At 40.5% G+C, this 10929-nt stretch overlaps 1 protein-coding gene across 4 annotated transcripts in view; it reads right to left on the bottom strand.

Annotated features, from left to right (window-relative positions):
- LOC133560912 (rho GTPase-activating protein 23-like) overlaps positions 1-10929 on the bottom strand; it is a 116247-nt gene that overhangs the window by 9933 nt on the left and 95385 nt on the right. For all 4 annotated transcript variants that reach the window (XM_061913948.1, XM_061913946.1, XM_061913947.1 and 1 more), the window contains 4 exons: positions 9304-9429; positions 3522-3660; positions 1792-1807; positions 1-32 (listed from right to left, as the gene is read on the bottom strand). In XM_061913948.1, coding sequence (XP_061769932.1) covers positions 8-32; positions 1792-1807; positions 3522-3660; positions 9304-9429 — 306 coding nt within the window. In that variant the 3' untranslated portion in view covers positions 1-7. The remainder of the gene's footprint in view (positions 33-1791; positions 1808-3521; positions 3661-9303; positions 9430-10929) is intronic.

Genomic DNA, 10929 nt, shown 5'->3' with positions numbered 1-10929 from the left:
CTTCAATCTAACTGAATCGCTGGTGTCGACGTCTGTTGGAAAAGAACGAGAGAGATTCCCAATCATTTCTGTTTCATTTAAGGTACCAGTGCGATATTGACGAAGACAACAACAACGAACACCGGTTTTGCAACATTGGAGGAGAACTCTAAGGGTTTTACAAGAGACTGAATGAGTTTGCGAAAGTCGAGCAATTTCACCAGACATTTATGGAATTCAACGAGATCTCTAAAGGTTTTACTAGAAACTGATTGAGTTTGCAAAAGTCGAGCAATTTCACCAGACATTTATGGAATTCAACGAGAACTCTAAGGGTTTTACTAGAAACTGATTGAGTTTGTGAAAGTCGAGCAATTTCACCAGACCTTTATGGAATCCAACGAGAACTCTAAGGATTTTACAAGTAATAATAATAATAATAATAATGGATTAGATTTATATCGCGCTTTTCTATTGTTAGATACTCAAAGCGCTCACAGTAAAGTGGGAACCCATCATTCATTCACACCTGATGGTGGTAAGCTACATCTGTAGCCACAGCTGCCATGGGGTAGACTGACGGAAGCGTGGCTGCCAGTTTGCGCCTACGGCCCTTCCGACCACCACCTATCATTCATTCATCATTCATTCACCAGTGTGAGCGGCACCGGGGGCAAAGGGTGAAGTGTCCTGCCCAAGGACACAACGGCAGCGATTTGGATGTCAATAGGTGGGAAGCGAACCTGCAACCCTCAGGTTTCTGCCACGGCTGCTCTACCCACTACACCATGCCGCCCCACAAGTAACTGAATGAGTTTGCCAAAGTCGAGCAATTTCACCAGACATTTATGGAATTCAACAAGAACTCCAGGGGTTTTACTAGAAACTGATTGAGTTTGCGAAAGTCGAGCAATTTCACCAGACATTTATGGAATTCAACCAGAAATCCAAGGGTTTTACTAAAAACTGATCGAGTTTGTGAAAGTCGAGAAATTTCACCAGACATTTATGGAATTCAACAATTACTCTAAGGGTTTTACAAGAAACTGAATGAGTTTTCAAAAGTTGAGCAATTTCACCAGACATTTATGGAATTCAACAAGAAATTTAAGGGTTTTACTAGAAACTGATCGAGTTTGTGACAGTCGAGCAATTTCACCAGACCTTTATGGAATCCAACAAGAACTCTAAGGATTTTACAAGTAGCTGAATGAGTTTGCGAAAGTCGAGCAATTTCACCAGACATTTATGGAATTCAACGAGAACTTTAAGGGTTTTACTAGAAAGTGATTGAGTTTGTGAAAGTCAAACAATTTCACCAGACATTTATGGAATCCAACGAGAACTCTTAAGGGTTTTACAAGTAACTGAATGAGTTTGCGAAAGTCGAGCAATTTCACCAGACATTTATGGAATTCAACAAGAACTCCAGGGGTTTTACTAGAAACTGATTGAGTTTGCGAAAGTCGAGCAATTTCACCAGACATTTATGGAATTCAACCAGAAATCTAAGGGTTTTACTAAGAACTGATCGAGTTTGTGAAAGTCGAGAAATTTCACCAGACATTTATGGAATTCAACGAGAACTCTAAGGGTTTTACTAGAAACTGATTGAGTTTGTGAAAGTCGAGCAACTTCACCAGACAGTTATGGAATTCAACAAGACCTCTAAGGGTTTTACTAGAAACTGATTGAGTTTGTGAAAGTCGACCAATTTCACCAGACATTTTTGGAATTCAACCTCAAAATCTACAATGTCAAGTGATGGAAGGAAAATGGCAAACACAAACAATGAGGGAAGCCTGGTCCTACCGAAGTAGAGGATCCACTGTTTCAGCAAGGAAAAAGAAGCAGTGGAGAAAAATGCAGAGAAGAGAAATCAGAAATTAAAACGCAAACATCATCAAGGTCAAGAACAATCACCTAAACCAGCACAAATGATTGGGACTGGTTTGGGGACACTTGGAGAGATGAGGTATGAGTCATGTTTCGTTAACAACTTCAAAACTACAATATGTTGTCCAAAGATGCACAAACGTAGAAACACACGTCTGGGACTGTTTAAGGGAGATTTTGACACGAAAGGGCCAGAGGGCTGGTTGTAAATAATATCAATCAATCAATCAATGTCCATTTATATAGCGCTAAATCACAAGTGTCTAAAAGGGCTGCACCAGCCACAACGACATCCTCGGTACAGAGCCCGCATCATGGCAAGGACAAACTCAACCCAGTGGGATGACAATGAGAAACCTGCGGGCTATAGAGCGTTTTCTATTCGGGCTCCAGTACTCTGGAATGTCCCCCCGGTAACAGTTAGAGATGCTACCTCAGTAGAAGCATTTAAGTCCCATCTTAAAACTCATTTAAATACTCTAGCCTTTAAATAGACCCACCTTTTTAGACCAGTTGATCTGCCGTTTCTTTTCTGCTCTGCCTCCCTCTCTATGGACTGGACTCTCACACTATTATGTTAGATCCACTATGGAGTAGACTCTCACTATTATGTTAGATCCACTATGGACTGGACTCTCACTCTATTATTTTAGATCCACTATGGACTGGACTAACTATTATGTTAGATCCACTATGGAATGGACTCTCACATTAATATGTTATGGGGTGGAGGGGCGGTATGGGGGTGGGTGGGGGGTGTGGGGCTGGGGGAGTTGGCGGGGGGGTTATTTGTCATGAAAAAGGGGGGTTTTACGGGTTGGTGCACTAATTTTAAGTGTTTCTTGTGTTTTTTAAGTTGATTTAATAAATAAAAAAAGATACATTTAATTTTTTTTTTTTTAAATAAATAAATAAATTAATAAAAAATTCTCCTGCGGCTGTGCACTCATGTTTTCTAATTACCATAAGTCTTGAACTATACAAAGTATTACAATGGTTGGAATCTGCGCTTATGGATGATGTACCAGTTACTATGGGCACCACTGCTATAACACTTTTAACCTTTGATATTGCAAATAAGCGCATAAAAATACTGTTTTTGCTAACGCCACGTAAAGCAACAAACTTTGATGCAAGCTTATTTAGCTACGGGCACAGATATTCTTTCGATCATAGTGTGTCACAAAATAATTCAATAACGTAATAAAAATGTTTTTGAACAGATAACTCGAGATTTAGTTCACATTTAGATCACATTGCTGTGGTATGAAAAGGTAGGTTTAAATATGCTCGGCTTCTTCCTACTCCTCTTCGAACGTGCTGTAATGAAACAACTGTTACATTGTAACGTATGCATGTTCCAAATAAACTGAAACTGAACTGATTCTCAAAACAATAAAAAAGTGTAAATGATGCAATGTTATAGACTTAACACAGGAACTATCCAAAATTGGTCACTTATCATCTTCATCAGCTAATTAATATTGTAAAAAGTTATTTTTAACATTTATTTTCAGGTTATGACACCATTGCCATGTTATGGGAAACTTTGTACAGGGCTTGTTTTTAAAAAAAAAAAAAATTTTTTTATTACTATCAGCCTACGATTCGAGAAAAGTACTGCGTTTCTAGAACACGGTCCTCACCTGAAGCTTCACCTGGCATACCCTGCCTGCCAATGTTGCACAACAGATGGTCAATCTTTGGCACAGGTTGCATGTCCCGCTTATCATCTGGAGGTTTTCCTTGCTCCTCTCGCTCTTCTTCAGGGAAGAACCAGCCGTACTAAAAAAAAACAACAACAAAAAAACATACAGCATCACTACAGGATCATAAATTAATATATCTAATAACTGAGTGAACCTCAAAAGTCTGTTTTTTCTTACCGGTTTTTGAGTTAGAAAAAAATGACACCAAGGAGGACGGCATATAGCAGATCTGGGCAAATTAAGGCCTCATGCGGCCTGTTAAAGGGGAACATTATCACCAAACCTATGCAAGCGTCAATATATACCTTGATGTTGCAGAAAAAAGACCATGTATTTTTTTAACCGATTTCCTAACTCTAAATGGGTGAATTTTGGCGAATTAAACGCCTTTCTTATAATCGGTTTTGTAGCGATGATGTCAGAATGTGACGTCACCGAGGTAACACAACCGCCATTTTCATTTTCACATTACAAACACCGGTTCACAGCTCTGTTATTTGCCGGTTTTTTTACTATTTTTTGGAACCTTGGAGACATCATGCCTCGTCGGTGTGTTGTCGGAAGGTGTAACAACACTAACGGGGGGATTCAAGTTGCACCACTGGCAAGAAATCTGCCGCAAGACCCCCATTGAATGTGCCAGAGTGTCTGCACATTTGACCGGCGATGCGAAGACAGACATGGCACAGAGATGTATGGATAACCTGTAGATGCTTTTGCAACGATTAAGTCAACGAAATCACAAAGGTGAGTTTTGTTGATGTTGTTGACTTATGTGCTAATCAGACATATTTGGTCGCAGCATGACTGCAGGCTAATCGATGCTAACTTGCTATGCTAATCGATGCTAACATGCTATTTACGATAGCTGTATGTATATTTGAAACTAGATACCCACATTTAATGCGAAACAAACACTTACCAATCGACGGATTTAAGTTGCTCCAGTGTCACAAAATGTGAAAGTCCGGATTGTTTGGTCTGCACATTTTACCGGCGATGCTAATAAGGCTGCCATGCTATGGGTCACTTCATTAGGTACACCCATGCTATGGCTGAATAGCGTCAATAGCTATTCGCTCAATAGCTTCAGTTTCTTCTTCAATTTCGTTTTCGCTATCTGCCTCCATACTCCGACCATCTGTTTCAATACATGCGTAATCTGTTGAATCGCTTAAGCCGCTGAAATCCGAGTCTGAATCCGAGCTAATGTCGCTATATCTTGCTGTGGTAACCACCATGTTGTTTGTATTGGCAGCCCTGTATGACGTCACAGGGAAATGGACAGTCGCATCGCAAATAGCGGAAATCAAGAACTTCAAAGCTTTTTTTAGGGATATTCCAGGAGATGTAAAATTTAGAAAAAAACTTCGAAAAATAAAACAAGCCACTGGGAACTGATTTTTATTGTTTTTAACCCTTTTGAAATTGTGATAATGTTCCCCTTTAAGCTTTTCAATCTGGCCCGCCGGACATTCCCAAATAATTTTTTTAGATCCTTAAGACAAAAAACTGTAGCTGCCATTATGTTGTGCACTCATGTTTTCTAATTACCATAAGTCTTGAACTATACATACATCTCTGCATACAGAGATGAGGTCCTGAAAATATCAGCGTGGTGTTCAGTGAATAATTTGGCACTGAACACCACAAAGACCAAGGAACTCATCTTTGACTTCAGGAAAAACACTGCTGACACCGCCCCCCTCTACATCAACGGTGAGGAGGTGGAGAGAGTCAACTCCTTCAAGTTCCTCGGCACCCTCATATCTGCTGACCTGTCCTGGACCCAAAATACAACTGCGGTCATCCGGAAGGCCCTGCTGAGACTCCACTTCCTGAGGGTGCTGAGGAAGAGCAGACTGGAGGGACAGCTGATGGTGACCTTCTACCGCTCGGCTGTCGAGAGCCTGCTGACGTACTGCATAACAGTGTGGTACGCCAGCTGCACGAAAGCAGACAAAAAGGCGATTCAGAGGGTCATAAAGTCTGCACAAAAAATCATCGGCTGTCCCCTGCCCTCCCTGAAGGATTTACACAACTCCCGTTGGGGTTTTATAAGTAGCAGAGCAAAAAACCCACGTTGCGATCTATTGAGAGTTGATGTAGAGGGAGAGTAAGTGCAGACTCGTCCTTCAGCCGACGAGTCTGCACTTAAGGGGACGAAGGACCCGAAGGTCCTGCGAAGGCCCAGCTGAGACTCCACTTCCTAAAGGGTGCTGAGGAAGAGCAGACTGGAGAGACGGCTGATGGTGACCTTCTACCGCTCGGCTGTCCAGAGCCTGCTGGCGTACTGCATAACAGCGTGGTACGCCAGCTGCACGAAAGCAGACAAAAAGGCGATTCAGAGGGTCATAAAGTCTGCACAAAAAATCATCGGCTGTCCCCTGCCCTCCCTGAAGGATTTACACAACTCCCGTTGCCTCAACAGAGCAAAAAACATCACCAAGGACAGCACACACCCTGGCTTCCACCTGTTCGACTTGCTACAATCAGGCAGGTGCTACAGGTCCATCAGAGCCAGAACAAACAGGCTCAGAGACAGCTTCTTTCCCAAAGCTGTCACCATGTTGAACTCTAACTTAAAATAATAATAATTCACCCCTAAACAATATCCTGCCCTAATACCCTACTGTGCAATACTACCCTTCGAGTGCAATACGTCCGACACTGATTGTTATTTATTACTTCGGTACTCTTGTCTTGTTCTGTATATTGTACAGTATTTTGTATAGTGTTGAAGTCGCGTTTATTTTGTGCCCTTCACGTTCATATTTCACTTTCGCATTTTTGTTGCATCTCACTTGATTGTAAAATATTTCTATATATTGTCAATATTCAATGTTTTATCCTTCATAGAAAAACGTAAAATTCCATTAAGTTTTTGAAGGCGGTCTGTTACAATGCTTTTAGCATTCAATCAGACATTATTGTGAAGTTTTGTATTAGTGTCCCTAACTTTTTTTTCTCTAAATGTGGCCCACCGCGTCAAAATAATTGCCCAGGCATGGTATATAGTATAAGTTTAGGTTTTTTCACCCTTTTTCCACCTGTATGCCCAAAGGAGGGGCTCGGACTACTTAAGGGAGGCTGTTCATTCTGTCAGGGTGGAAGTAGGTAAGCAGGTTGGTTGCTGTGCAAAAAGTAATTGGTAATTTTTGTGCTAGATGTGTTTTTCATTACTGCATTTTTAAAATAATTTATTGTTTTTGTATTTACTTTTCCTTTTCACTCATTTCGGCACTGTATAAATTGTTCAACCCTGTGCACTACTGTCCTTCAGGTGGTGCAATAAACATCCCCAACTTAAAATCTGCAGGCACTCGAGGGGTTTCTATTCGGGCCCTCGTATTCCAACTTTTCTTACCTTCTGGTACCTGCTGATGTGTATTTGGGATCTGCATAAGTCCTGAATATGTGCGCGCGTCCGCCATTGCAGTCTGTGAAACCCCGCAGTCATTAGCTTCTTCTTTTTCTCTACCTTCTTATGTGGCATTCATCTTTCACTGTTCCCTTTTTTAAATATACATTAGCGTAACGTTCCTACTTAAATCTGTCAGTAAACTAGCTATCAAAGCGTTAAAAACTGTAGTGAGTTTACATTATTCACCCGAGGAACTTTAGTGATTAGAGAGTTACGATCGGACGTTTTTTCAAGGGACACATTTCCGGCGTTGATGCACTAGTGAGCCACGGATGAGAGGATGCTGTTCCAGCTTATTGCTAACCCTCAAAACTTTAAAAAGTATGCAGACGCTCGAGGGTTTTCTATTTGGGCTACCATATTCTGGAATTCCCTACCAGCAATAGTTAGAGAGGCTAGCTTAGGAGAAACATTTAAGTCTCGCCTTAAAACTCATTTATATAGTCTAGTCTTTAGATAAACCCCTTTTTAGACCAGTTGATCTGCCGCTTTTATGGACTGGGCTCCCACAAATTCTATAAATTCAATACTTATACCGACTCTACAGCCATTGCAACCAATCACCCTGGAAGGGAGGTCCATACATCTGCGGTCTTTTCTCAAAGTTTCTTATTTGGGGACAATGACGCGAGTTTGCGAGTTTGCAAATCCCTTTGAGAAATTTGTGATTGAAGGCTATATAAATATATATTTTGCTAGTCGGCGCTTTCCACCCCATCCTAAAGCACTGTACTTTCAAAATGCAACATGCCTTTTAAAAACAAAAACAAACTTTTAGATTAAATATATTTTATGAAATACAATCACTTATAATGTAGCGCAATCAATTTTAGTAGTTAGTATGTAAGTTATCCTAGAATTTACCTTTGAGAACGGACTTCTCCGCTGTCTCTTTCAAACCCAACTTGGGTCGCTTTTCTATGTTTCCATGGATAAAATATTGTAGTTTAGATACTATTTTAATCGCCATGCTGACCTTCAGTGTGGTGTAGACTTGCAACACTAGACTTGCAATGCTTCACTCGGTTCAGTCCTGCATTTGAGGATTTCTCTCTTTCATTTAATGAATATCACCAGTTGATCTGCCGCTTTTATGGACTGGACTCCCACATTTTCTATGAATTCAATAATTATACCGACTCACAGCCATTGCGGCCAATCACCCTGGAAGGGAGGTCCCTACATCTGCGGTCTTTTCTCAAGGTTTCTTATTTCATGCCATTGGGGACTTTTGAGTTTTTCCTTGGATTAGCATCGGGGAATGACGTGAGTTTGCAAATCTCTTTGGGAAATTTGGGATTGAGGGCTATATAAATAGATTTTTGGGAGTCGGTGCTTTCCCTCCCCGTCCTGAAGCACTGCACTTTCAAAATGCAACATGCCTTTTAAAAACAAAAACAAACTTTTAGAATAAACATTTTATGAAATACAATCACTTATAATGTACCGCAATCAATTTCAATAGTTAGTATGTAAGTTATTCTAATGTTATCCTACCTTTTAGAATGGAAATCTCTGGTGTCTCTTTCAAACACAACTTTGGTAGCTTTTCTATGTTGCCATGGATAAAACAATGTAGATTAGATAATATTTTATTGTCCACGTTGGCCTATTCTGCTTCAGTATGGTGTAGACTTGCAACATTAGACTTGCAATGCTTCACTCGGTTCGGTGCTGCATTTGAGGATATCTCTCTTTCATTCAATGAATATCACCAGTTGATCTGCCGCTTTTATGGACTGGACTCCCACATTTTCTATGAATTCAATAATTCTACTGACTCCATAGCCATTGCGGCCAATCACCCTGGAAGGGAGGTCTCTACATCTGCGGTCTTTTCTCAAGGTTTCTTATTTCATGCCATTGGGGACTTTTGAGTTTTTCCTTGGATTTGGATCGGAGAATGACGTGAGTTTGCAAATCTGTTTGAGAAATTTGGGATTGAGGGCTATATAAATAGATTTTTCGGAGTCGGTGCTTTCCCTCCCCGTCCTAAAGCACTGCACTTTCAAAATGTAACACGCCTTTTAAAAACAAAAACAAACTTTTAAACATCTTTTATGAAATACAATCACTTATCACTTACTGTTATTTTTGTATAGTTTAATTTTCACAAACTCTTTAGTAAATTCATGAAACCTTCACCGCAGAGTTATTGAAACGGTTTATCTGATTGGAGAGCTAGCTTTGGCGGCTAGTGGGTCCATGACAAAAATAATTGGCCAAGACAGCTCGTATCTTGGAAAACGGAGAGGTAGTTTTTCTTCTACTGAAGAGACAAGTCATTCTTCTTACGTGTAGGATTAATGTCTCGACTATTTTGTAGCGGTCAGGCATGTGGGTGACCATATCCGTCATGTTGTCTTCCGACGTCCTCACCAGAGTCGGACCAAACACCAGAGCCAGGTTCCTTGGTTCCATCTGGAAAATTGGACATACATTTAGCGTCAACCTTTTCATGTTTACAAAACGTACCGTATTTTTCGGACTATAAGGCGCACTGAAAATCCTTTAATTTTCTCAGAACTCAACAGTGCGCCTTATAACCCAGTGCAGCCAAAAGTACGGAATCATTCTGGTTGTGCTTTTCCACCTCAAAGCTATTTTATTTTGCACATGGTGAAATGATAAGTGTGACCAGCAGATGGGAGTCATACATATGAGACAGGTGTAGACTGCAATATGACTCAAGTAAACACCACCATTTTACATGTTCCATTGAAAATATAGAACATTACATACAGCGCTCAAAAATTTATCAAAATGTTTTAGTACGACTTTGGTAAGCTATGAAACCGCACCGCTTGATGGATTGTCTGTGCTTCAACATCAGAGTTGAAGCCGGCAGCGTTTCTGGGTGTTGTTGATAAATGGCTTTCGCTTTGCATAGTAGAGTTTTGAATTGCACTTACTGATGTAGTGACGAACTGTAATTACTGACATAGGTCTTCTGAAGTGTTCCTAGTTGATAAGCTCCTTCTTTTTCTCTTCTTGTTATATGAAATAAAGTGAATTATATTTATATAGCGCTTTTTCTCTAGTGACTCAAAGCTCAAAGCGCTTTACATAGTGAAACCCAATATCGAATTTTTACATCTAAACCAGTGTGGGTGGCACTGGGAGCAGGTGGGTAAAGTGTCTTGCCCAAGGACACAACGGCAGTGACTTGGATGGTGGAAGCGGGGATTGAACCTTCAACCCTGAAGTTGCTGGAACGGCCGCTTTACCAACCAAGCTAAACCGCCCCGACATATGACATTCATCCTCCGCTGTTACCATTTCTAATATAAAGTAGTGTAAAGTTCTTACCTACATCCGACAGTAAACCCGCCACGAAAGCACTAAAACATACCGGTGTGGTGAGTTGAAATTATTCACCAAAGGAACTTAATTTATCAGTGTTTCGGTCGGACGGTTTTTTCACAGGACACATTTCGGGTGTTGTTGACGCTGTTCTGTTATTGATTTAGGTAAAGTCTGACTTTCATTAAAAGTTTACTCCATCTTTTGACACTTCTTCCACTCCAAACAAGTAAACACCATCATTTTTTAGGTTCCATTGAAAATATAGAACATTACAAACGGCGCTCAAAAATCTATCAACATGTTTTAGTACGACTTCAGCAAGCTATGAAGCCGCACCGCTTGATGGATTGTACTGTGCTTCAACATACGAGTATTATTATGATGTGTGTATAAGGTAAAACATATTATCTGGCGTTTTGTTTCGCATTATTATGCAAAAGCAACTTTTCTTACCTTCTGGAACCTGCTGATCTGTATTTAGGATCTGCATACGTCCTGAAAATTTGCGCGAATCCGCTTAGTAGTCCGTGGAGACCCCGTAGTCGATGAGCTTCTTTTTTTTCTCTTCTTGTTATGTGACATTCATCCTCTGCTGTTGCCATTTCTAATATAAAG

This window comes from Nerophis ophidion, linkage group LG10 (genome assembly GCF_033978795.1).
Source record: "Nerophis ophidion isolate RoL-2023_Sa linkage group LG10, RoL_Noph_v1.0, whole genome shotgun sequence".
Lineage (NCBI taxonomy): Eukaryota > Metazoa > Chordata > Actinopteri > Syngnathiformes > Syngnathidae > Nerophis > Nerophis ophidion.
The sequence above is the reverse complement of the archived record's forward strand: the minus strand, read 5'-3'. Positions and strand labels throughout refer to the sequence as shown.